Here is a 27,741-nt window from a genome sequence, read left to right on the forward strand (position 1 = left end):
CAAACTTGAATTTAAAGCGCTTGGGAATCAGACAAATTTTAATCACAGAAAGAAGAACTTAATAAACATTTCTGAGACTCAGCATACTTTGTCCTGAAATTTCCCTGTAGCAATGTACATACTGAGAATGAAAAACAAGCAACGTAAATTTATGAGTAATTCTAGTAATACAATGAGATACTCATTATTTTAAATTACAACATGCAAGAACATTTACAAAACAGCCTGCAAATTCTCTTCTCCAGAACTGAAGTGATATAAGCTATAATTTAAGATTTAGCTACTACAGATACATATTCTTGGTTCATTTTTTAATATACTAAAGAGGTTCAACTGCAACATAAAATGTAACAGAACAAAGTAAACAATAAAGTACTACCACCTGCACACTATTTTGACTGAAGTTATTTCCAGACATCCTTCTGATAACTTAACATGATTTACTAAGGGTCAAACTACTTCAAAAGTAGCACAAGAATTTCTGTTACCTATTTTGTTTTTCTAGCTCATGTTACTGAGCAGCACAAATTTACTACTACAACACAGAGCCATTGTCTGGAACAAGCCAGAAAGGAATGCAAAATACGGTGTAATGGACATAATGGGAACTCTTCCCAAGCAACAGTACCACTTACATCGATGCGGAGAACAGTCTGTAATAACAAACTAGATCAACAGGACACATTAACCCTCAACAGAATACAAGATAAAAGCCCAGATTCCTTTCTGAACTTGAAGAGACTGTTAGGAAAACCTACATAATTCTAAGAGAAGATACCAGGCACTCCACTGATTTATCTTTAAAATTTCTTGGGTAAGTGGTTCCATCTGTTTGGGTATCTAGAAACATGCTTTCCTCTATGGAAATTTCAAAGTAAGAGGTGGGGGGGAAAAAGAGGGATCTTGGAAGCTTTAGTAGCTTCTGTGGGCATAAATCAGTTTTAATATAAGAACAACTAAACAAATCCCAGTCCCTGCCATGCTAACATAGCACATTCCACAGCGCCTTGCTTTCGTTTTCGGAACCACATGAAGTGCTGCCATGTTTCCATGGGCTATTTCAGCAACAGAAAGCAGACAGCTCTTCACCCAAAAGGACATTTTAAAGAATTTGACCCTGAGAAAAAGGCAGACAAAAAGAACCAGGCTGGAGTACCAAAAACGTTCAATTCCTACGGTAAAACATGAGAATGTAGCTGCCAATCAGCTACTGGAAATGGTCTGGGAAATAGTCTTATTAAATCTTTGGATTAATGAACAGCTCAAATTGGACAGTCCAACATTCAAATTCCAAATTCCACATCAAAAGTTTGATTTTTCTTTTAAATAACAGGTCAACGATTTCCATCCAGACACTTCTGAGTCAAATCTGCTGTTAAAGCCAGTCCTTTGAGTACAAATTTGCAGTAGATAAAACCTTAAATACAAAAATACAGTCATTAGTGGGTGCCTGCTTTAATTAAACGTCCATTTGACAAATTTCATCAGACCATTTCTGCAGGTGGGCCTCTCAAAATCCAGGTTAACTACATCACACAAAACACTCTGGCCATGAGGAATAAAAGTTACTATTTCTCCAGCATAACTTTGGGTTGTCTGTCCAGACACCATGAGATTATCAGCCCTAAAATTGTAGACAGAATTGTCCTTACAGACAACCAGATAAATCTAATAAGCAAATTTTGGGACACAGATTTCAGGTGGAACAGTAAATACAGTCATTCTCCTCCAGAGTTTCATTTGCTCATACATGTGACTAAGACGGTGCTGGGAGGACACTAAGATTCTCTCATTAAATCTCTCATCTTTGGGAGGATGGGAGTGGGGAAACCCTGAAAAAATAAAACCCAAGGGACTCTCAAACACCTCCAGATGTGGACAACATGAAAGGGTGCAAAAAGCAAGCCTGGAACCTGGTCCGTGCACCTGAATTCCCACCCACCTCCCCTGAGCCACCTAAATCAGTGCTTGCGGCCCTAAGAAGGCAGCATGCAAATGCCAAGCTCTCACTGCGTAAGTAGTAAGTGCACAATTACATAACAGGCGATCAATAGCTTTGGAAATTCAGAAGAAAATTCTTTAAAAACTCCACTTTCAGAGAAAACATCTTCATTCATGTGGAAGCATGAAGACAATGAACTCCCAAACGCTTTAGCAACATAGTCATGAATAAACTCATGAGGGCTGAATAAGCATTTACACAAATGCACTTAGAGAGTTCATAAAATAGCAAGCCACACCAGATGAAAAAAACCCACAGGATGAAAACGCTTCAGAGCTGTGTCTAGTATCTTTAAAGCCAAAGTGCAGAGTGGGAAAAGCTGGCACGTTCTAAAGAGAGATTTTTCAAAAGCAAGAAAAAACAAAACACAGATCACACCAACCCATTGACTGGCACTCCTAAACAGCTGCATACTAATGGCCTTGCATCCAGCTGAAAGGATTAAAGTACGCTTTGAAATGAACAGACAGCTTGAATCTTAGCAAACTACCTGGTAGCATATAGTACTTACAGCTTCATACTGGAAAGCAGTTAAACATGATAGTTATTGCTGACAGTTAACTGCCCAAAAGTGCATGTGTCAAACAAACAAACAATGTTGACTTAAAGTTATATTCCCTTCATTAAAAAACACAATTAACAAAGAGTGAGAGGTACTGAAGCTTTTCATGGTTGTGCTATTCTATTCTTAGGCTCACCAAAAAAGGAACTGAAAGAGAGAGCTCAAAAGGTTACCTGGCCCCCTCCTTTCCCAAGCCCAGATCATCTCTACTTCTCTCATTCCTGACAGGAGTTGCCTAAACTGGAACTAAAGCTCTCAGATAATAGAGACTATGTAGGCTTCCCAGGCAGCCGATCCCAGAGTTTATGTCATTATGCTTAAAACAAATCTGTTGGTTTGATTTTAATAAAGTTCAACCTGCCCAACCCTCTCCTGCTGTGATCCAAGTTCATTATTTCTTGTACTATCCACCATAAGTCTACAAAAACATCTTGCACACCTGACAGCTGTTATGTCTACCCTTAGTAACAATCTCTTCAGATTAAACTCTTAGTCCTTTTATTCCCCATTCAAATCAGGTTTTCCAAGACTTAGGTCTAGATGAGAATTTAATACAATTTAATTTAAAATTTAATAACATGTAATACAATTTAATATCTTGCTATTTGCAATGAAATCCAGAGGAAAATTAAGTACAATGAACCAAAAAATAAACTAATGACAGAATCCTAAAACAACCCCACTCCAAACAAACACTTTATAAAGCTGAATGTGAGAGATTAAAGGGTTTCCTTGGTCTCAGTATTTCAGCCAACCTCAACATCACCACAGGTGAAATAATATGTCACAGTTCTATCAGGATCTTTCACTAACTAAAGCATAAAGTGACAAGTGTGTTTTTCCTCATATAACTGTCACACTGGCAAGCACCCTCTTACTTTCCTTATCCTAAAGTATCATAGAATGGTTTGGACTAAAGGGACCTTAAAGCTCATCCAGTTCCCACCCGTGCCACATGCAGGGACACCTTCCCCTAGACTGGGCTGCTCCAAGCCCCGTTCAGCCTGGCCTTGAACACTGCCAGGGATGGGAAGTTTGAAGTATTCATATTGATGGAAAACAAGTAACTATCAACAGTTTGCCATAAGTGACCAACCACCTTTAGTGCTTCAGTTCCATAGCTCATGTCTGGTTTGGAGCCCATACATCCCTCTCACCAGCCACAGTAGTTTGTTATGTCACAGAAAGACATTTCTTTATGACAGATTAATGTTCTTTATTTTGTCTCAACATTAAACATGCTGTATTACAAAAACACATCCCAAATAAAAGCTGAACGCAGCTGTTGGAAGATAATTCTTCCAGTACTCTATTATACAGAAAAAGAAAAAGCTCCAAAGTTTCTTTAAACCAAAAATGAAAACTCTTTTTGTAGCTAATTTCCAAACCTTAGGTCATCAAAATTAACAATCTGGTCTCTAAATAATAGCTTTAATTCCTGTTGGTCTAATTATCACAGGTCTAATTATTACCTGTTCTAGCTGAGAAAAGGACTTTATGTCAGCCAAAATTCTATTAAAAACAACATCTCAGTTGATTTCTCACCAATATTCAGCCCTGTATTTTTGGACACTAATAGGCAATACCAGGAAACACATCAGATCACAAAGTGCACAAGTTATTTCTGGTTCTTTAGAAACCAGAAATCTAGTAACATTACACTGAGAAGGAATACAAAGGAATCCTAAAGGCATTGTCTTAGTTTTGTCCTAGTGATCATTTGGCCATACCATGACTTAACACCACAACATTTCTAGATAGCTGAGATTATCCCCTGATTCCAATGGAAGTACAATGAAGAAGCCATGTTCAACTTGATGAGAAAGGAGCCATTACAGTAGCAGTGACACGCTTTAATACCAAACAGATGATAACATTTTATATTGCTTGGCAATGCTTTATTGTGCTGTAAAGCTGACTAAGAGGTAAAACAGAGGCAGCAGTTATTGCCTTACTTTTCAGGTCTATATCACCTTTGTAGTTCATCAACTGTAATCCAAACCCATTAAAACTATAGAAAACTACACTGAAAGCTAGAAACGTGACTGTTAAACTAACTCATGCCTCAATCAGCATCAGATACAACAACAGTTTTAGATGTTAAACTGAATCCACAAGATAAAACTTCTACATCAACTTTAAGTTACACTTTTTCTTACTGCCATCTTGAATATATGGAGTACACCTCGTAATAGCAGCAACCGTTTCAGCCAGGAGACCCAAGCCCTTTCTGTGAGATCCAGGCCTTGTTTCAACACAAACTTGTGTAACATCTGTGTGTTTATGTGATCTTTTTTTCAATGACCAAAGAAAAATCCAGGGATCTCCAGCATCAACTCCTCACCAAAAAAGCATTTTTCCCCACAAAAGCACACATCTCTCTAAAGCGCATGCCCACAACCATCTTCCTAAATTTGATCTGGAATTAGAACTCAATGTAATGGTTGCTTCAATGTTATAAAATCAAGTACAAACCTCATCCTCCAAAACCAGCTGGGGGAGGGAACAAATTCCTTTTCCCCTCCACCCCTCTCAGTTCTTACTGAAACACTTAAAGCAACAAGTTACATTGCTTCATAATTTGAATATAGCATAATCCTTAAGACAAAATCCACATGGATGCAATGACCCACAATGAAGACGGCCTACATTTCAAACATAGAGAATTGAAAACTTTAGGCATCCTTTAGTTTTTTTCTGCTTTCACTTGTGAAGTTTGTAGTACGGTTAACAAAATTGACTAAGTTCAGACTTCTTTCTGTCTCCTTTCCTTATTCCTCCACTCCTAAACTGAGAACATAGTAAAAAAAGAAAAACAATACACGTTTGGCTCAACACCAAATATTTTCTTTAACATCAAACTGTGAGACACGTGTCATAACATCACAGATTAAACATGACAGAGTCCAACATGCTTTATTGCATTATTGATCTTACAACACGTATTTTTCCAATGTCTATCATGAAGGTTTTATTCTCTATAGGACTGGGTTCAGAAAACAAAAATAAGCAAATACAAGTAATTAGTAGTTTATTTCAAATCTTCTTGCAATAGTAACCCCACAGTTGAAAAGAACAGTAAAAGAAAATCACACCTACTTTGACAAACAGCAGCCACAAAAATAAGGTGGCACTTTCACAATCCCTCCTGCTCTATAATCTAAATGACTCTATCACATCCTCGCCAGTTAAGGGACTCCTTCCAAATAGCAGATAACCATCACTAAACAGGAGGGCATGAAGCACCAACTCTTGCTATTTGAATACAGAACTATATTTCCAGACTTAGCGAATTTTCTGCTCTGCTTAAATACGTCTGAGGTCTTAGCAAGCAATCCATTCACACACCACATGGAAGGGAGAAGACAGACACTAATGTTTAGAGCTGCAGCACTAAAAGCAGTTGGTGAAAAGATGCCAGATGTTTTCTCTGGAGAAGAGGTAGGAACATACAGATCTTCAGCTGTCTACACAACTTGCTATTGAACAGTTTGCTCTGAAAGAGCTTCTAGACATATTGAAGCATTCCTCTCTAAGCCTCTACAGGGTACACAGACACTGACGAGGCTAAACCTTCTGTCTTCCCAGTATGACAAAAAGGTAGGTATTTTTGTGACTACAGCCTATCATAACGTTACCTGCACTCTTTCAGTCTATAAGAGCCCTTGAAAACCACCCTCTCGCTACGCATCATCTCATTCACTGCCCATTTGCTGTACATCCAAGCGTCACAGAGTCCTGCAGCACACGTCAGGCTTGCACAGCTTTCTGTTCATGGTCACAAGAACTCCTGCTGGTGGGAATCCACCTTCTGTTTCCTGTTTCACACTGGCAGACTCTTCAGGGATACACTTTTTTTGTTCAGATTTGTGTTAGTGTCCAAAGAAGAGAAAACTGGTCTGTACTATAATCAGGCTAAATGTATATTCTGCATAGATTACCCTCACACAGCATTTAGCACAAACTTCTGAAAACAGAAAGCTCTCAAGACCTTTGCTGGACTGTCCCAGGATCTGTGAAAACTCGAACAATGAAAGCTTTTGGCCTGACAATTCAAACTGAAGATTCTTGTTGGATCTGAGTTTTGCAATTGGCAATATGACAAATTCTTTTCCCACACAAGAACTGTAGCAGAAATTCCCCCTGATGCTTACTTAGCACAACCTTCCTAATTACTCAAGAGTCAATGCTGAAGAGGGGAAACCTTCAGCACAAGGTCTGCTCTAGCATGTGTGACAGCAAATTGCCACAGCATGTTTGTCTTTGACAAAGTAAAACATTTTTGGTTGAATATGTTGTTACTTTGATAGCAAGACTAAAGAGGGACAGGATGTTTGTTTATTCTGCTGACAAGCTGCACCCATAATTCTTAAGGGCTACACCACATTAGACAAGGAAATATTGCTGGAAACCACCTTCTTTGATACATCACTTATCTGTTAAAACCCTTATTTACTCATTTTGTGCATGCATACATATATATGTATCGGTTTCATTACTCATAGTAGTTTTATGAACTATATTCTTCCTTACAGAATGAGCACACACATAACAGACTATTTCTTTGGTACTGTACAGTGATACTTAATGTGCCAATATTTCATTTCATTTAAAATTTAAACTAAATTTAGTTTTAATTTAATCTTGACTTAACTATCCTATACAGAGGTATTACCCAGATGTTGAACAAAAAAAGGGAACATTGAATTATAACCTAGTGCCTTAACCTACTCTTTTTATAAGACATATTTTTATTCTCAGTCTTGACATCAATGTGAACACCAGTTTGAAACAACACAGAATGAGGCTGCAAACTGTGTCAAACTTTCACAGCAGTGAAACTAAATAATGCAGCTATTACTAGAAAGAGAAATGGATTCTTTTGACAAGTAGCTGGGCATGCCACTCTTTCTAAATTAAAATTCTATTGCAATGCCAAGCTGATGAAATATTTTTACTATCAAAGTGCACCAAGTTTAAGACAGACCTTTACAAATACCTCTTTAAAAATCATATTAAAATTATCCAATCTTTATAATACCTCACTTACATCATGCCTTTCATTTCAAGACTCCAAAGCACATTCACAGATTGCTAATAGCAAAAAAACTAATTGAAGAGAAAAACCACATCACCAGATAGTTCCTTACTGTAGGCGAACTTCTCAAAATGCTAGGACAAATTAATACCTGCACTGCATATTTTTAGCCTCTTTGCAGTTAATATGCTGCCTTGGATGTTTTTATTGCATATTTAATGGTTACCATTTGCAATGATAGTGACTGTCAGTTTTAATTAGCACTGGGTAACAGCCTACTAGCATAAAATACTTCCTATATATAGAATAAATAACTTTTGGCTCAAAAATCACCTTCATAGCAGCTCTGGGTACACACCAGCTTCGTAGACTTCAACACATACACACAGGAACTTCTTTCAGAACTACACAAACTTGATTACTGCCAACCAAGACCAATTTTATACCAATTATGAATTTAGGAAAGAATGCTGAAATTACAGCAGGAATACTCTTAGAAATCAATGTCTGTACCTCTAAAAAAGCCCCCTGAGAATCCATTCACGAGGATGGCAAATGGTAACATATTTTAGTAATTAAAGTTTAAAGCCAAATGATGAAATTAAGACAACACCTTTCAGGATACAGAGTTATCCCAGCCTGAACATTACAGTTAAGACTATGCAAAACCCCTCACTTTCTAGAACACAAAGCTATAAAATACATCATGAAGGAGCAATACTCCAAGGAAGAGTTAAAACTGCCACTGGATATTAAACAAGTTACTGCTCCACATCCCAATCATTTCTTCTCAAACATTAAGACCCTAGCTATTTATGACTCTATGATTCATCTCCAATTATGACACTGTCAAGTGTCAGAATGTCACTGCCTCTTCTCAAAACACTAGAAAAGCTTTTGGACTCTACCCTTATCAATATAATTTGAGGATCTCCACCTGACAATATTCTAATTCATCAATATCATGAAGATGGGAAACTGCCAACAAAATCAAAGCACTGGGATAGAAAACATCTGACAGAAAGCTGTTTTCTTGAGAAACAAGCAAACAACTCATTAAGGAACTTTCAAAGCTGTACTCAACTTTCACTAGAATATGCTGCCCATATCATAGAATAATAGAATAGTTAGGGTTGGAAAGGACCTTAAGATCATCCAGTTCCAACCCCCTGCCATCAGGGACACCTCACACTAAATTATGCCACCCAAGGCTTTGTCCAAGCTGGCCTTGAACACTGCCAGGGATGGAGCATCCACAGATTCCCTGGGCAACCCATTCCAGTGCCTCACTACCCTCACAGGAAAGGACTTCTTCCTTATATCCAACCTAAACTTCCCCTGTTTAAGTTTTAACCCATTAGCCCTTGTTCTGTTCCTACAGTCCCTAATGAACAGTCCATCCCCAGCATCCCTATAGCCCTCCTTCAGATACTGGAAGGCTGCTATGAGGTCTCCATGCAGCCTTCTCTTCTCCAGGCTGAACAGCCCCAACTTTCTCAGCCTATCTTCAGACACGAGGTGCTCCAGCCCCCTGATCATCCTCGTGGCCCTCCTCTGGACTTGTTCCAACAGTTCCATGTCCTTTTTATGTTGAGAACACCAGAACTGTACACAATACTCCAAGTGAGGTCTCAACTGCAAGTGAGGTCTCATATACTAAGAGAAGGTCAGTTTAGCACATTATCCTATGTACACCTAGAAAACACCTGGTTACATATTCACACTTGCTAACAGACTATCTGTTTCTCTGACAGATCAGGATAATCACAATCTACAAAGTACCTCAAGACCACACTGCTGTGCCTTTATTGCTCCATCTGGAAACACATCCAAAGGAACACAAAAACTTACTGGCATTTCTGGGAAACTTGTGACTTGCAGGCAAAGCTATCATCAGTGGGCTCAAAACCCAAAAAAAATAAAGTTATGTATATATATTTAGAACACATTACTGCAAGGAAAAACACTATCAACCAACCATAAACACTGAAAATAAGGAGGAACACAAGTAAACATGTAGTCAAACACAACCAAACCTTCATGTCAAATTCAAGCATCCAAAAGTCAGAATGACACTAAAGAGTGCTTAAAATATCTGCCATATTTATCTATGGATCTACTAATTTTGCTGTACAACACTAATTAGAAACTTGAAACTATCTGTTCTTACAACTTATTCACTCTACTGCTAACTTCTTGTCTTCTCCAGGTTTAGATCAGTTCCCCCAGTCAGAGCAGAAGCAGGTAAGCTTTTCCATACACATACATCCTGCTTTTAAGCCCTTCCACAGGTTAAGTCCTCCCTGAACTTGGCAGGCAAGATGCACAAGTTAAAAGCAATGTGACCTACACTTAAATTAAGTTTTATTCAAAGCAAGTATCAACAAGGCTCAAAAACCTTGATACACAGTCATAATGTGTGTTTATTTTGATATAGTCACATCAGGATCAGAAAAGTTAAACTGCATCTACAGGGGTGAACGCACCACCTTGGTTTTGACATCTTCAGCAGTATAAAAATGTAGGGCTGAAAGTAATACAGTATATCTTATATAGATTAAAGGATTTCATCTGCTTAACTTTTATGGTGAAGTGACTCTACCACAACCTTTACTTTCTTCAAGCTGATTTTCCCAGGAGGCAAAAATCTGCAAAATCAATTTCCTATCCCACAGTTATGGAGTAGAATGGGAAACAGCAATTGTTTCTCCAGAGAATCTTTCCCAGATACTTTGACCCTAAAAGTAAACAGGATCTTTAATTTCCGTGCCAGTATTTGGGGAAACACATCAACCCATGCACAAGAACCTAAGTGTAACAGATCTCTTCGACTCTGTCGCATGTTCTGAACTCCACTGGTTACCCTCTCTCTCAACTCACGTTGAAGGATATATTGGACTTTGTTTCTTGGATCTGTTTGTGCCTGAGGGACGATATAACAACTGCATTAGATCAAATTCACATCACTGACATGGAAAAGTCAGAATGACTTTGACAGTGATATCACTCTCTCACTGCAGAAATGGAGGGTGAAAGAAGAGTGGATGTTCAAAAAGACAGTATGGTTAAGAGTACTTAGAATAATGTACTGTTTAAATACCAACTTCTATCTCTACTTGCCTGCCACAGTGCAGCATAAACAAAGTACAAAAAAGAAGACAGCATGCTCATGTTATGGTGTAAGAGAATATGTAAGAAAATGCCACACCATTTGGAGGCATATAAGAAAGCAAAGCAGGGAAATAATGAAAGATCTACAAAAAATGGTATTCAAAAGCTTTCAAGCAATCATTATTTCTGTGCAAAACATAGAGATTAGATTTGCACAGGTATTAGCAGTTTACACCATTCTTAGTCGTTAATGCTCCTCTAGGAAACCCAAGCACAGTTATCTAAGGTAGAGAAACACAATAACAACACAGTATAAGTTGTAATGATTTCCACAGAAACCCCACCTAATCTTTACTGCTCTAAAGGAAACTGTCGTGTAGCTGATAGTGTGAGATTTACTAAGCTAACAAATGACATAATTTACTAGACAGAGCATGCACTCAGCTTCTCAAAGCTAAAAGAATCCTTCTCCGCACACACATTTCTTACTGAGAAATACAAACAAAGGCTGTTTTGAGACAAGAAACTTTCATTTATCCTATTATTTATGTGCTAAGGCATATTCCAGGCACTGTGTAGACAGAAAATACCATTGCATAAACAAATTTTACAAACTAAGCCATATTGGCTTGTTCTCCAGATGAAGAAAAATATTCCTGTCAAATGGAAAACTGCTGGGAGAAATTTCTTTTTCAGATTGTAAAATTTGTTTTAGAATAAAATCTTACTCATTGAACAACAAAATAAAAGTGTGTTTTTAAAAGCATTTGGGGCTGCTTCAACTATACCCAGAACCAGAAACTAGCAAATAGCTATTTTTAGTAATAAAATGCCGACTCTGCCATCCACCAAGACAAAGATAATTGGAGCAGGATCTTACGCAAGTGAAACTGTAGAAGTTTAAGATACAATTTGTACTTCAAACTATGACTTCTTAAATTTTACTGTCAAAATTAATATGTAACTGCTGCTTTCTGGCAACTGATTAAACTGATCAGTCCTTGGCAAATCACAAATCATAAGCCTTATTGCGAACCATGATGAATAATAACCTGTATGGGCTGACAACCGACTCTAATTCCTTCTCAACATTATTTCACACTTTCTCAGCATGAAACTATCCCATATACCTGACACTGCACTCAAAACTAACTTACACAGCTTCATACAATATGCGAAGGGATCATCTCTGAGATCTCAGAACACTTCAGACTTCCATAGAATCATAGAATAGTTAGGGTTGGAAAGGACCTTAAGATCATCCAATTCCAACCCCCTGCCATGGGCAGGGACTCCTCACACTAAACCATGTCACCCAAGGCTCTGTCCAACCTGGACTTGAACACTGCCAGGGATGGAGCATTCACCACTTCTTTGGGCAACCTGTTCCAATGCATTCCAACTTTGCATTGCACTGGAGAATTTACACAACCGAGAACAAAAAGAACAAGATAAATACAGGAGATTTTAATCCTGAAAGTCCTTAAGTGTCACTGGGACTACTGAGGTGAATAAGTGAAACTCTTCAGCTGTTTGGGATTTCTTGGGTTTATAATCTACAAATTTAATCGAGAAGCTCAGAGGTTCTTTTATACCAACGTAAATAGTCTCACCGGGGAAAGGAAGGTTTCTTTTCTTTTTCAACATCCCAAGATACTGCTAACACTACCGCTCCTGGCTGAATCCCAACAGAACAGCTGAACAAGTCAATGAAGGCCCATCTTCTGTTATAAATTTTAAAAGAGATTGATAATCCATCGATACTCCATACCAAGGTACTAACCAGCCACCTGATACTCAGCTACCCAAAAAACTTTTACATTAGCAGCAACAGTCTGGAAATACCACAATAGTAATACCCCAGAGCTTTTTTCTGGAAACATTTTATTATCAAATCAGTTGTGATTTCATTTTTTTAATGCTTTTGATGCAAATATTATATGAGATTTCACCATTCATGGATCATATGTGCTGCTGTAAGATGAAATATTGCTTGTCTCAAAATTTCAACAGTAGATTTTGAAGCACTTTAAAAAGGAATTACCGTTATGCCCCTTCCATAGCTGGAAAACAGAAAGGTGAATTGACTTGCCCTAATCCAATAGCAAAGCAAGGGAAACACTATTTGCTCTGATGCCACTATTCCTGTCCATTAGGTTGTAAAGTGTCCTGAGTCTGAAATATCAGTTATATCACTCTTAAATATAGTACATCCTAATAACGGGGGATGATCAAACAATTCTGAAATCCATTGAACAATGAAATAAATTTTCACACATCAATAGATCTGAATTTTGCTCTAGTTTATGGAAGCTTTCTGCTTCAAACTAAAATGGCAATCTTTATAAGAATAATTTTTTTTTATCTGAAATAATAAGCCATTATCAATGCAATAAGAATGTACAATTCCACACAAATGCCAACTGCAACAATAGGAATAAAAGCAAAACATTGTCCACTAATAGCAACAATGGAATTCCTTTTCCTCTTCTTCCTATTAGGACAGAATAGAATTAGTGAGCTTTTGATACTTCTCAAGAATCGAAAAATCAATAAATGTTGAATTAACCATTTCTATCATGAAAACAATTTGTAACAAATACAAATGATGCTGCTGTCGGGTTTAACATTTGACATTTTGCCTGAAGTCCAAAACCATACATTCCACTCACAGGTTTAGCCCCCACTGTAGCATCATTGCAGCAAATGCAGTCTCCTGAACACGGATCTGATAACACACTCTTGGAACACTTGAAAAAGGAAAGTGTGGGCTTATGACCCAAAAAAAGCTAAGAGCACTTCCTAGCAAACCCATAAACACCTTAAAGCTTGTAACACCAAGTGTCTAGACTATGCTGAACTACCAGTTCCTCTGCACACTTCCCATAAAAGGTTTTCAACCACTATGTTGGGTGAGGAGCAGGGATGAAACTCAACTTTTAAATATTTTATTAAACATATTTCTAATACATTGCCAAAACCCCAGTACTTTTTAACCTATATTACTAACAACCTGAACATGCCTCATACCCTTAAGACATCTCTGCTCTGTCATACTGAATGTACTGCTCACTTTTACAGGGAAATGGTCCCTCTACAATGGAAATTAAACCTGACCTCTCCCCTTCCTGTTTCTTAAGTATTAAGTATTCCAAATAACTGATCACTAATTAGTATCCCTGGTGGCTCTCTAAGAACTCATGACACTTACATGCAAGCACAAAAATCCTTCCCATACCCCTCTGAGGTGACCAGCACAAGGTGGACCTCTTCCATTAAAAGCCCAGGTTAACACTGAACCCTCTCAATTCAAGGAAATTCAGAAACAAGTCTCTCTGGCTGTTTTTCAAACTCCCCCAGTATTCGCCAGCGAGAGCACCAAGCTCTGATTTTCTCTTCCACTTCACATGACCACCATTTTTGAAGTTAATAAAAAATAAATCCTAACTACGTATCATATGCACGCTTAAAAATAGGAATGCTATGCAATCCAAATAAATCAATATTGCTTAATCCCGCAAGAACATAAAATGAGTGAATTGAGAATATCAGACTTTACCTGATTTTACATCATCACTTGTAATACAAAAATCTATGCTGGGTTCTGGTTTTGTTGTGCTGGAGTAGGAGGATTATTTTAATATGGAGAGGATTGATTTCATTCCTGTATGCATGAGCTGCTGTTGATATTCCCAATCAGAAAGAGTCCTTTCTAGAATTATCATCAATATATATTACAAGAGAGTGTTTACTTCCTCCCTGCCCCTGTTCTAAATGCCTCCTCAGAGCAAGGCTACAGGTCTCCTGCTCAAAATTTCTCTTCAGATTTTCTAATCCTTTTCTCCTTAATCTCCATTATATGAAAAGAAATCCATATATGCATGGTCTGTGAGAGGCTAAGTAACTTTACCTCTCACCATAGTTACCACATCTGATTTAAGCACGGCTCCGGACATTGAATCATTGTCCTTTAAGATTCCACATTTTATTTGTGTATGCCTCGATGCATTCAACAAGCATAAAATCCTAAAACCAGACTTATTTTAGTACCATTAGTATACAATTACATTTCAATGTATGCAACTGTAAGATAACATACTATCCACCTCTATTTCTGTACTGTATGTGCTGTTTCCCAGGATCTCAGAAGCTAAAATGCTTAAATGTGATACTGTGTCTGTTATTGCAAAGATTTTCTGTCTAATTCAATTCTTTGAATGATCCAAGGCAATTTTACATTCAGATTGTCATTAGCGTGCTCAACTATTCTATTAGACTTTTTTTTGTTTGTTTGTTTCTCATGGTAACCAATTATTATTTGACTTAGCAGAAGCTGTTCAAATATTTAAAGGCACTCCGAGATGGCAGGAGTTTATCTAGGAGCATACATGTTGTGTCACAGATATTCCTCTCCTTGCTTTCACTCGCCTTCTTTTTTATCCCCCTTTTCTTTTTCCCAAAACAGCAGCAAACAAATGAGATCTCGACTGGCCCCACTGTACCGGGAACGTGCTCACTTCATCTGTTTATGTTAATATTCAAGTTACAATGGGCACATTTCGAAATTACAAGCTCGGTAGTTAAAACAGATGCTTCTTACGTTCCTTCATATGCACTGTATCCCTCTGCCAGTATCGTCAGGCGCAAGGCGAGAACTAAAGTATAAACATCTGCAACACCTCTCTGTTTTGTTAACATTCTTTCACACATTTTCTTGCTAACTCCAAAAAGGCTCAACGGTGTTAAAAGAACCAACAAAATAAAAGCAGTGAAATTGGAAACATCTGCGCGATAGCAACGGAAAAGGGAATGAAACATGAATAAACAAAAACATGGCGAAAGTGGCCTGGGGTTGTTACACTGTCAGATCATTTTTCCAAGCCTAACATCAAGGCTTTTGTTACAACCAAAGCGGTCATTTGCATGGAGAACCAACAGGGTTTCTTCTTCTTCAGCGTTTCCCCGCTCGCAGCACACACACACACACACACACACATACACACTCCCTTCTCCCCGACACACACCGAGGCAAAACCTCCCCTCCCGCACACACACCCCACGGCTAAACGCACACCTATCCCCAACCCCGGCACCTCCACACCGCCGGCAACGCTCCGAGAACCGAGTAGTTTGCTACTAAGCCGTAATTTAGGTATAAAAATAACAGACGAACCTTTGGAGCGCTGCCCCAGCCGGAGTTCCTCTCCCTCTGCTTTGCTGTTGCTGACAAGATCAGGCTGAGATGAACAAGTCCATGCTACTCCGACAGCCTCACTCCTCCGGCTTTGCACACACGCCGGGGGCTTTCAATAATAGCAAACTTTCCCAAAGTTAAAAACGGAATGAATTAAAGGAATGTAAAGCACAATGGCAGGAAAGCAGCAAGCACTGCCTGGGCAATTACTGCAGCAGCACGCAGGGCACTGCTCGGGAGTTAAGGCTGTGTCAGCACTTTCTTTCTAAACCCCCCCACTTTTCAGGGGGTTGTTATTCAGAAAGAAAAATAACCTCCCCCAAAAAACGGTCATGGCTAAAAATCAGCTCACAGGTAACCCCCACCCCCCTTTGCATTTTAAAGCATCCATTCATAAAGTTGCAGGAGTCTGTGCACTTTAGCACTCAGCCCCACATGCTTTTTTTTTTTTTCTTTGTATGCAAATACTCTTTTAAAATGAGATTTCACAAGAATTTGATCTCTTTTGCGAATCTTGACCCCCTTTTTAATATAAAAGCAAATTAATAAATACTTTGACACCTAAAAACCGTTTTGTGTAAAAATGGCATAATTTCTAAATAACTTCTTGCCTGGAAGGTACTAGATGAGTAGCAGAGATGTTAAATTGTGCGCTCAGCCAGCTGATTCAGCACAGACAATGGCCTCCACCCAGGTCTCAACTCCAGTCCATTATGGTAACTTTGTAATCTCAATTGCTGAGCGCATCTACATTTTCCCCTGATAAGGAAAGTGTCCTTATAATCATGCTAAAATAAGGAAACAAAGCATTTGATTTGCAATTCCGGCTTTACAAGGATGCTGTGAACTGTGGCACATCAGCACACTCCCTCCTGCTGTTGTTAATCGCTGGGGTTTGGTTGGAGGGGGAGGCTTTTTTGTTTGTGGGTTGGGTTTTCTACATTCTTGGTAATTTCTTTTCAGATACAGAAATAAAACCAACAGTTTCTCCAGGCTATTTACATAAGTCAGATGCACTAATACACTTTTCAGTTATAAACTTAAAGTTACAATACCAAAACCAGAAAAACTCTAGTCGTAATATTACTTTCTTCTAAAGTAAAAAAATAGGCATTTAATGCCAAAAATGTGCAATCACCTGAAGTCTGCTGGGCAAGAAAATCAAACCCTAAATTTTGCCCCTTTTTGACTGATAGGGAATAGTCAAGACAACAGGCAGTTCATTCCACCCTTACAACTCAATGTATCAATTCATCAAATTAGGCATCCCTCTGCTCTGAATTTCCGACTCCACAGTACTGTTGCATACAACATAGTACAGAAAATCAAGTAGCATCCACTAAAACAGAGCAATCCATTACAAACATTTGGTTGCTGTGCATAAGACTCATGGAATTGTTTAGGCTGGAAAAGATCTTCTAGATCATTAAATCCAACAAGTTGACCTAGCACTACCAAGGCCATCACTAAACCGTGTCACTAAGCACCACATCTACATGCCTTTTAAATACCCCCAAGGATGTGGACTCCACTACTTCCTGGGTTCCCTGTTCCACTGCTTGGTCTGATCTGTTTGCTTGGATTGTATGGGACTGCAGGTGTCTTGGGGCTGGTATTTGAGGCCAGAATACCAATCAGTGTTCCAGCAACACCAACACAGTTCTTGCATCTCTCGATCACTCAGTGTTTGCTGGTCATCCTTATAGCAACAGGGTAAGTTAACTATAGGCTTTATACAGGAGACCTGGAGGTCTGAGTACCTTTACATTCACAAGTTAAATAAACTCTCTGGTTGTAGATGCTCCTGCTGCACCAGTCACTAGTCTTGGCCACGCAGCACTCATTTCAACAGGAATTTGCAGTTTATGACTCCCTGGAGAGTAAACTAGTAGATCTAATGAAACTCAGTAAAGCAACAATTTCCCCAGTAGGAATTGTCTCATCCTCATTATCTTCTAAAAGTCAGAACAGTTACTGAGTATCTCTCTCAAGGTATCTAATATTAGTACAGGTCATTGTGCAATTCTGTCATACAAAGGCAGCTGCCTGGCAGATGTTGAAGGCAAGCTGCTTTCATAGGAACACCTTAACCTGTCAATGCTGTGCACAGTAGTAGTTAAAAATTAACAATTCTTCTATTATCCAAAAAAAAAAAAATACCATAGATTAAAGGTAAGGTCCTAAATATTACACAACCATCCTAAGTCACCAGAAGAATATAGTGGAGGCTTCTACTTCGCCATTTTAAGATGGACAGCACAATCGCCACCCATCTGCTCAGAAGATTGCTTTTCTGGCCAGTGGCACAACCTGTTCTCCTACCTGATCCAACACAGGACTTTGTATCACTGGCTTATGCCAGTCTCAGCTACTAAACCAAGAAATGATGGTGACTCTTAGTCACTTCTGTCATCCCAGCAAAAAGGTTAGAATGTCCACAAAGAAGGAAGAGAAACAAGCGTAGAAAAATCTCCATCCACAGCAGTTTTCTTTGGTACATGGAAGCAGAGCCTTAAGGTTTCTGCTTTGCTCCATCAAACAACATACAGTTATGTTTTTGAAAGACATAAAATCTACATGCAGTGCTTAATGGCAGACAGATGTTGTTCTCTAATCATTAATCTGGAGCAAAGTGGAAGACTATTGGAAACATTTTTACGATACCACCAAATAAGCAATGTTCTCCTAAAGGTTTGGAGTATTCTGTACACACTGCTTAATTTTAACTAGTTGCTGTTTCCCATTAATAAGACATTACATGAGGACAAGCATTAATAGATTCTGATTAAACTGGACAATGCCAAGCAATACAAAATGGAAGCTCATTTTTATTCTTCCTTTTACACCAGTAGGGGACAAGGAAAAATAAACAAGATGCTGTACACAAACTCCCTTAGTAGACCCAAATGTGTAGTTCCTATTTAAGAATAACGCAGGAGAATTTATAAGACTGTAAAAGCAAAGTTGACTTGGCAATTAAACTAAATTTAATTAAATGAAGTCTCAGCTTTAGAACTTCGTATGGTAGGTTAAGCAGAAGACATTTATTAACCTAATATTAAAGAACAAAGTACAACCCCAGTATATGAATAACCATAGCTGAAAAAAAAAAACAACAAAATAACCATAAATATTTTGTTAAATTCAGCAGGAAACTACAGATTTAACAAGCTCAAAATATCATTATCTTAGTTCTAATCTCCAGATTTATCACACCAACGTTTGTATTATAAATTAACAGCTGCAACCTGAAGTTGAAAACATGCCAGAAATATGTATAGGTTGTATCAATATTTGCACATGGAGCCCAGACATAAATTAGCCGACACTCCGCACGTAAAGCTTCCTCTCTGAAGTTGCAATATTTAAAGGTTAAAGATTAGACATGCTCCCTCTTGTGTTAAACTAAGAATACACGGAATACATGCTGTTTTCTCTGACATGATAGTTGCTTGGCCATCTGTTCCATTAAGCAAAGCCTTTAACTTTGGCTACCAATGTCTGACAATCCTTCACCAATAATTCTGCAGTTTAAAGTCAGATACAGTCTGAGCACATAACCTGTATCCAAAATTGTTTCACATTAAATTAGCTAGTTTCGTCACAAAGGACCGTTAAGAGATTACACAAAACATAAGTGGACAAATACATACATGACTTAGTAAATTACATGGGAAATCACACTTCTTCAGTTCCTGTAAGCATCACAGGCCTGAAGTCTGCCATGTTCAAGCTGTTCTGCAACATCGATGATATGGAATACTGAACAGCAGCATATTTCCTTCCAAATATTAGCTTACAAAATATTTAAGACAGACAGAGGCAACTGGAAGGATTTACAATGACACATAATGATGTTTGTAAATACAGCAACAACTAAGTTTTCAGCCCCCTACCTGACAAGCTCAGGTGAACCATTCCCTGCACAGAGCCTTGATGGAGTCCAAATCCTCCTTACACAAATCCTCTTGCAGAATCTGGCCGCAAGATCAAGTCTAGACATGAATGTTAATCCCAGGTGTAACTAACACAAATGTTTTACTAATATACTTTTTAAACAAAGGCTTTGCACCTGGTTTGGGCTTGGCAAACTATGTTTAGACATACGTTTGCTGATGATGGTCAGTACCCGACTGAATGCTCAGAGTAAACACAAGTAAACAGTTTGCAGTCAAAAACTGACGAGAATCTAACCCCAAGTACATGACACTTTTCCTTTTATTTATCACCAGCTGTTTGTGGTGGATAGATGCTCCCCCTGCAACAGGGCCCATGCACATTGGCAATAAATAATGCTACTGAATATTCTAAGAAACACATTTGTTAAATAGGACTTGCTCTTTCAAACCATTACATGTGTTACCTGTGTTTTACCTTCCTGCAAATAGTTGTGTTTATTTTTTTCTACAGTCTTCTGCAGACCAGAAATAACATAACCACAATGTTTAGGAAAGACAGAAAACAAGCCACATCAATGGATACAGGTTTGGGGGTCTCTTTAAAGCCTGAAACCACAACAGCACACTGCCTGAAACATACCTGCTGACAATAGCAAGCACCTGCACTGAGAAACAACTTTTGCCACTGAATTCAACAACGGAGGCAAGTTCGTATTGCTGCATGCACAGCTTCTGATCAGTACGTTTTCACTTTCTTAGTTATGCTTCAGAACTCAGAGCTTAAAGATCTGACAAAGTGTCTCCCGTTTCACTGAGGTACCCAAATCACAGTGAGAAGCTTCACACAGGGCTTCCCTCAGAGGGTATGTGTTACGGTTGACACTGCCCTCTACACATTCCCAAGAAAGCAGCTTTTATGTCAACAGCCAAGGGATTAACGCTCCAAAAAGCGATTTTATTCCCTCAGACACACAGATAGAGACAGCCCGCAGGATCAGCCCTCTTGGTTTTAGCACCGAAACATTCATGTATGCTCAGCAAAGGAATCACCGCTCCTTTCAACCAGTGCTTTTCACCTCACGGCCCACCAACTCCGGTGGCCCGCTCGCAGGGACTGAACAGAGGTCAGCAAGACAAGCAAGCCTTTGCGGCTGGAAAGATCCACAACTCCTTCCAGATACAGCTGGGCACCCGCAAACCCGACCAACACAAGAAAAAGCGAAAGAAGAAACAACTGCACCCCGCAGCTCTAAAAGCGTGGCGCCGGCACCGGGGCACCGGCGGGTGATCAGTGCGGGGGGCGGCGGCAGCTCCCAGCCCAGCAGGGAGGCGAGGGCAGCGGGGTGGGAGTTCATGTCTTCTCCCCACTCCCCGAAGTAACTGCAGGGCTGCCGCGCCCGCCCGGCCAGGGAAGGGGGGGCAGGCGCTGGGCCGGCGGGACAAACTGCCCGGCTGCCGGGCACGCTCCTCAACGGCCGGCCGGGAGCCAACCCCCCTCCTCTCCCCACCACCCCCCCGCCCCGCGGGGTAGGCGAGACCGGCCCGACTGCGGAAGGAGAGAAAGAGGGAGGGAGCGGCTCCCGCCCCGCGCCTCGCCTCGCCTCGCCTCACCGGGGGAAACTTAGTGCGGGGCCGCCCGGGAGCGGGACCAGACGCGGCCTCTCCCGCCTCGCCGCGTGAGGCGGCTGAAAGCCGCCCCTCCTCAGCAATGAGGGCAGGAGGCTCCGCGGTGGGCTGGGGAAGAGAAGCGGCACAAGGCGCCTCTGCCTGCCCCGGTTGAGGGAGAGAGACGGCGAGCACGGGCGGGCAGCCCGGCACCGGGGAGAGGGAACTGAGGGAAAAGGGACTCACGCTGCGTCCGCTATTTAAACCTCTTCCCGCCGCCTGCGCCTCACTGACTCTCACTCACTCTCTCCTCCCCACGGAACTTACTAAGGGCAGCCCCCTCCCTTTCCCTCCCCGGCCAATATACACACAGCCACACGCCGGGCTGCCGCTGCCCCGCCCACCCTCCCCAAGCTTGCTACCCATTCGCTCAGCTCTCTGCCCGTCAACAAGGTGACGCGATCAGATTGGCTAGAGACACTGCCCATCAAAACGCTCCCACCAGCCTCCGCCCCAGCCCCGCCCCTCCTCTTTCCGGACACCTCGGGGGGTGTTAAAACGGCCGTCACCGTCAAAATTTACTTTTAGGTCCCACCTACTGAGCGAGAGAGATTTTGATTGGGCAATGGGAAAGCTCTCGCTATCGCGATTGGTTGGCTGGGTGTCCATAACACCCGAAAATCCCGCCTATCTTAGCACCGTCCAACCACTTGATTTGTCCGCGCATTTAAGAGGCCCCGCCCATTCCCACAGCACTACCCAATCAGGCGCGGCTTCTCAAACTCAACCCGCACAAATGGTCAGTGCGAAAGGACGGCTCTCATTGGTTGACGCCTCTCGCCCCGCTGTTGCTCTTCCGCCACCACTGTCCCGTGGAGCGTACCACAATGCCGGCGGGGAGGGGGGAAAGGGGGCGTGTCGCGGCCGTTGGTTCGTCCCGTCTCTATTAGGCATGGGGCGGAGGAAGCCGTTTATTGCCCGTCATGCCGCGCGCGCTGTAGGTAGCTCCCTCGGTCCGGGCTGGGGGAGGGCGGGGGAGGAGGAGGGAGGAGGTCGGTGCCCAATCCAAGATGGCGGTGCAGGAATCAGCTGCTCAGCTCTCAATGACTTTGAAGGTGCAGGAGTATCCCACTCTCAAGGTGGGTGCCGAGCCTCCTTCTCGTCCCCTGGCACGGAGGAAGGGAGGGTAAAGCCGTTAGTGTCCCGTCGGAGCAGCGCTGAAGGGGGAGTCGATGGTTTGGCAAGCCGCTCTTCCTTAGTCTCCCCTCCTTCCGTCCCGCTCCCCGCCTCAGGAGCCTCCGGGGTTGGGGTGGGGAGGGATTCCCACCACGTAGTTGCCCGCCCGTCCCTGTTTTCCTCCGCTTGGTGTCTCGGCTCTGTCGCTACGGTTGCTCCCGTCCCCTCCCCCTCCTCTGAGGGAGAGGGACGTGCCTGGAATATGCTGCTCTCCACGGGTGTCTCTGTGCCCTGAGGTGAAAGGGGAGGCCCCGGCCTCGCTGGGGACACAGAAAGGGTCGTTGAGGGCTTGCAGGAGCTGGTCAAAGCCGGTTGAGAAGTGAGGTCCTTGTGGTGAGGGGTGATGTGAGGGGGGAGTCGGGCTTGGGGGAGAGAGGGTGCAGGGGCGTGTGAGTGATGCTGATGGCTCGGGAAGACCGAGGGTTGCTTTAAATGCTCATCCCAGATGATCAGCTGAATCTACGTGGCGTTGTTAGGAGACGTGTGAAAGGGGAGGGAGTGGAGGTGGCAATAGAATATGGTTCCCTGGCTTCTTGGTCCCCCCAAAGATGGAGATGAGCTTAAAACATAAAGAGGGACAAACGCATTGGTGAAGACTGGAGGCCTGGGGAGGTGGATAAGCGGAGTACTTACAGTTTGGTAAAAGCATGGGGTGTTCGTTAAGGTCTTGGGTCTAACTGGAGGGTGGTAGTTTCCCAAGACCGCATAGGTGGTCTTTGGCTTTAACTAGGTATTGTAAAGCAAATGAAGGACTCGATGCTGAGCGTTAAGGTCATCGCCTGTAAGAACTGTTCAACTGGAAGGATGATGCTCCTAGGAATCAATGGAAACCTTTGTTTGAAGTCTTGTGTAGGCAGTAGGTCTACCACATAAATGGCGATAACTGGAAGGCAGTTAGGAGAAGGATCTCTGTTGCAAAATGCTTATTTAAACGTCTCTCATGTTGGCGTATCAACATTTATCTATAGAAGATGTTTATGCAAAGTAAACTTTGCTGTGCCAAGATCGTGCTGTACTTTCACACATTGAGTATTGTGTGCTCTTTGCGGTGTTTGATTTGCAGGCTTTTTAGCCATGATGTTCTTCTGCACATCCTCCTTCTCCATTCTCCTAGTTTCATTCTGCTAAGGTCCAAGAAGCAGAAGGACAAAGTGTCCCATTTTACTTATGAAGGCTTCTTTCTGTCATCTTGGAGTACTTTACAGCTGACAGCATCAAGCTTAAAATTTAAAATAGCTGTCAAGAGCACTCTAGCACTTTCCACAGCCAGAACACTGTGAAGGCATTTAAAGTTAAGATCATTTTAAGCCTGTGTTTTAGATGTATTCCAGTTGTTATCACAGCTTTGCTTGTTGCATTCCTGAAAAATTACTGGCAGTGAGGATCAGTGAGGTTTTGTTTTGCTGCGTATGTCTTAAGATGAGTTGTCAAAGAGCCAGCCATTTAAAAGGTAGTATTTTGGACTAATTCTTTTATTTCCACAAGCATTCTTTTTCCCTGAAAAATCTCAACAAAAATATACATGAGAGAATGGAATGTTGTTTGTAAAGTTGGGAAGCTAAATAGTAATAGGGTGAGACATCCTTGCACTGAAACTCTTTAATTTCCTAGCAAAGGTAATGTTTATTGATTCTTCCCAGCACCCATTCAACATCTGGGTTGTTCCTTTAACCTTTAATAGCATTTTTCATTGTTTAAAAAAACCTGTCAGAACAGCGTCTGCTCAAATCTTTTGAATGTATCCTCTTAAATGTTCTTAACTGTGACTCATATATCAAAACATTTTTGGTGGTGGAGGTGAAAAAGCAGCAGGGAGAAATGAACACTAAGGCTAAAGTCTACCAAAATAAGTTGAGATCAAATCCCGTTTTGTTCATCAGGAGGCAGGTGCCTACAAGTTTATGTGGAACTGAGCCTCTGTGAGTTTTCCTTTCCAGTTTATTCCAGCACTGTGAGAAATGAATCCATAGAATTTCTACTTTTTTCTTCATTTTGTCCACCAACACAGTAGCTCAGGTAGTTCTCTTGGCGCTCTGGATGTTGGTGATTTTTCCTGATGTGAGTAAAATGTAAAAGATTGGAGACTTGTATTTATATCCTTCCTGTTTCCTCCCTCAAGCTTCCTCATGCCAACATCACTAGATAATAGTTGTGCAATAGTTCTACATTTGCAGTATGCTCCACAGAGCGCCTTTCATGTGAAAGATTGCTTAAAACTGGAAAGGGAAATCCCTTCTCCATAGCTAAACTGTAGTTGCTGCAGGAGTGGAAATGCTTCCACCATTCTTCAACAGTTCAGCTCAGGGGAAGTAAATAGACTTGTTCAGCTGCATTTAGGGAAGCTATTTAAGTGTACAAAGTAGTACTTGAGTATTTCCCTCAGTCCAGTCCCTTCTCAAGGACAAGTGGTTGCCAGCTATTCTTACTTTAAAGTGCTCTTTTCCCTTTTTTTTTTTAATTAAAAAGCCTTCTAATAGAGAACTGTGCTGGTCTCATCTGAGAATATGTAACATGAAAGCTGGCAAAAATGACTGAATGCGAACATTGTTACTGTAGTTCTTTGCTGAAACACTAATAAACAGGTGATGACAGGAAGCCAGATAATTCATTCATATTGTTAGAAGTATGAATAATCATTAAACTGAACTAGCAAGCTGTGTGGAGTAAGACCCTGAAAGTGGAAGGCCTGAAAGCAGGGATGATCGCTTGTGAAAATATTCTTATCTGGGCTCTCTGCTGGCAAACAGTTCAGGGTTAGCTGGACTGCAACTGCTTTCAAAAACTGCTGATCAAAAGGAGAGCTGTAGAAGCACAGAATGTCTGAGCACCTTCTCAGAGCTGCTGTTTGGCTTCTCTTACTGGCAGCTGTGGCAGGGGAAATGATGGCAGCATATTTAATAAAATACTGATTTCTCATGTAAATGCCATGTTTACCTGGTTGTTAAAGAGGGAAACTGAGCAGAAAATAAGATCATATGACACATTTCTATCCTGAGTCCATGGAATCACAGAGGAATTGAGGTTAGAAAGGATATCTGGAGACAGCCTTATCTTACAGCCTCCCCTCACAGTCAGCTAGAGCAGCTTCAGCTAGAGCAGCTTGCTCAGGGCCATGTCCAGGCTGTTCTGGATTATCTTCAGAATGGAGACTCCATCCTCTCTAGTGCTATGGTATTTAAACCAAATCTTTTTTTTACATGGAATGTTCTGTATTTCAATTTATGCCCATTGCCTATTGTCCTTCTGCTTGTTACTGCTGAGAGCAGTCTGGCCGCATCTCCTTTACTCCCCCCATTAGGTATTTATACAAATTGATGTGGCTTCTTCTGAGCCTTTTCTTCTCTAAGTTGAACAACCCCAGTGCTCTCAGCCTCTCATATGTCAGATGCTTCACTCTTACTTATCTCAGTAGCCTTCTGCTGCACTTACTCCTGTATGTCCATGTTTCTTTTGTACTGGAGGCTGAGAACTGGACACAGCACTTTGGATGGGTCTAACTTGTGCTGAGTAGAGGGGAAAGATTGCCTCCCTTCACTTGCTGGCTGTGGTTTTCCCAGATATGCTGTTGGCCTTCTTTGGTGGAAGGGCATGTCACTGTCTCATGAGCAACCTGTCCACCAGGACCCCCAGGTCTTATTCTGCAAAGCCGCTTTCTAGGTTGTTGGTCTCCAGCACATACTGGTGGATGTGGTTGTTCCTTCCCGACTGTAAGACTTGGCATTTCCCATTGTTGAATTTCACAAGGTTCTCATTTGTCCATTTCTCCAGCCTATGTAGGCCTCTGCAAATGACAGTGCAACCACCTGGCATGAGCAGCTCTTCCCAGTTTTGTATCATCTGCAAACTTTGGAGGTGCACTCTGACCCACTATCTAGGTCAGTGATGAAGATGTTAAACAGCTCAGGTCAACTTCTTTTCCCAGAAGTAGAAAAGGTGCAGGATTAATTTTTTGTATAATTGGTTGCACTGCTTTATCACACCCCCCCCCCCCCCATGCGCTTCACTGTAGGTTGGTTTTGAACATAGCTGTGGACTTTGATATTATGAGCCATATAGTACTTTTGTCAAAACTTTGAACATACAGCAGCAAAAGTTGTTCAGTGAAAGTGGTTCAGGCAGAACTTGAGGACAGAAGTAACAGAACTTCTAACATCTAATGCCCTGTCAGTATATCAGTGCACTAAAAACATATATGTGGCACTGCTAGATTGTTACTTGATGTCTAAAACACTCTTCAAGTAGAAGGTTGACATGATAAGCTAAACATGGATAATGGTAATAGTCAGCTCTGTACTAACTCAGTGTGAACACTTATATCACACTAAATCAGTCTTCCAGCTGAGTGCTCTGACTCACTGAGTGTGCACTGAATGTCCATACCAAGCATTCATGTGCTGCTGAATAATGCACTTCCTGTTTTGACACATTGTGCATGTCAGCAAACAAGTGTGACATCTTTTGTGCTGCTGCTGTTCTGCACAGGGCTCTGTGCACCACTCTGGTATAAGAAAAATAAGATACTGTGGGAACTTCAGAACAAGTCTGACATTGGAAAGCAGCTAAAGTAGGAGTTGCCTGCTGTGGGAGCTGGTCTCTGCTCCACTCCCTATAAAATACATTTTTAAGTGATTAATGAAGGAAGAAAAGGCAGGAAAAGGCAATAAGGAACAGTGCAGCAATGAGCTAGTGATGTTGCTTGAGTATCAGTATTCCATTGTGCCTGTAGGAAAATAACTTCAAGAGAAATACTCGCAAACATTTTACAGAAGACTTTCTGTTACTATCTTCAAAGCAACTACTTATCTGATGTTGCAATTCACAGCTGCAGTTGCAAACTTTATTTGTAGTGTTTTCACAGGACAGTGCCCATGTGAATTTGGTTTGTGTATGTTTTCTGGTATAGAAATAATGTGCTTGGATGGTGGCTAACATGGGGTCTTTAAATGTTGACATAAGGCAAGAATATCTGTGAAATCTTTGGTTTTTTGCGTAGTGAGTGTTTTTCAAGGGCTGGGAAATGTGAGGAAAGATGAGCTTCAAACATTTGTTTAGATATGTAGTAGGAGGAAAATGCTTCATAGCTCTGTGTGATAG

General features: G+C 41.1%; 2 protein-coding genes across 5 annotated transcripts in view; one reads left to right on the forward strand and one right to left on the reverse strand.

Annotated features, from left to right (window-relative positions):
- CTBP1 (C-terminal binding protein 1) overlaps nucleotides 1–21,776 on the reverse strand; it is a 254,294-nt gene extending 232,518 nt beyond the window's left edge. Inside the window, exon 1 of one of the 2 annotated variants that reach the window (XM_061359783.1) lies at nucleotides 21,658–21,776. The gene's annotated coding sequence lies outside the window, so the exon portion shown is untranslated. Of the gene's footprint in view, nucleotides 1–15,886; nucleotides 15,995–21,657 lie in introns of those variants that run through there. The other variant, XM_061359784.1, reaches the window with a different exon arrangement.
- A 492-nt stretch (nucleotides 21,777–22,268) lies between these two features.
- MAEA (macrophage erythroblast attacher, E3 ubiquitin ligase) overlaps nucleotides 22,269–27,741 on the forward strand; it is a 51,027-nt gene continuing 45,554 nt past the window's right edge. Inside the window, exon 1 of one of the 3 annotated variants that reach the window (XM_061359779.1) lies at nucleotides 22,269–22,408. In XM_061359779.1, the coding sequence (XP_061215763.1) occupies nucleotides 22,364–22,408 (45 nt within the window). In that variant the 5' untranslated portion in view covers nucleotides 22,269–22,363. The other 2 variants (XM_061359780.1, XM_061359781.1) reach the window with 2 other exon arrangements.

Source organism: Neopsephotus bourkii, unplaced genomic scaffold (genome assembly GCF_033783945.1).
Source record: "Neopsephotus bourkii isolate Nb327-2 ecotype Australia unplaced genomic scaffold, CSIRO-AGI_Nbou_v1 NB_994, whole genome shotgun sequence".
NCBI classification, from domain to species: domain Eukaryota; kingdom Metazoa; phylum Chordata; class Aves; order Psittaciformes; family Psittacidae; genus Neopsephotus; species Neopsephotus bourkii.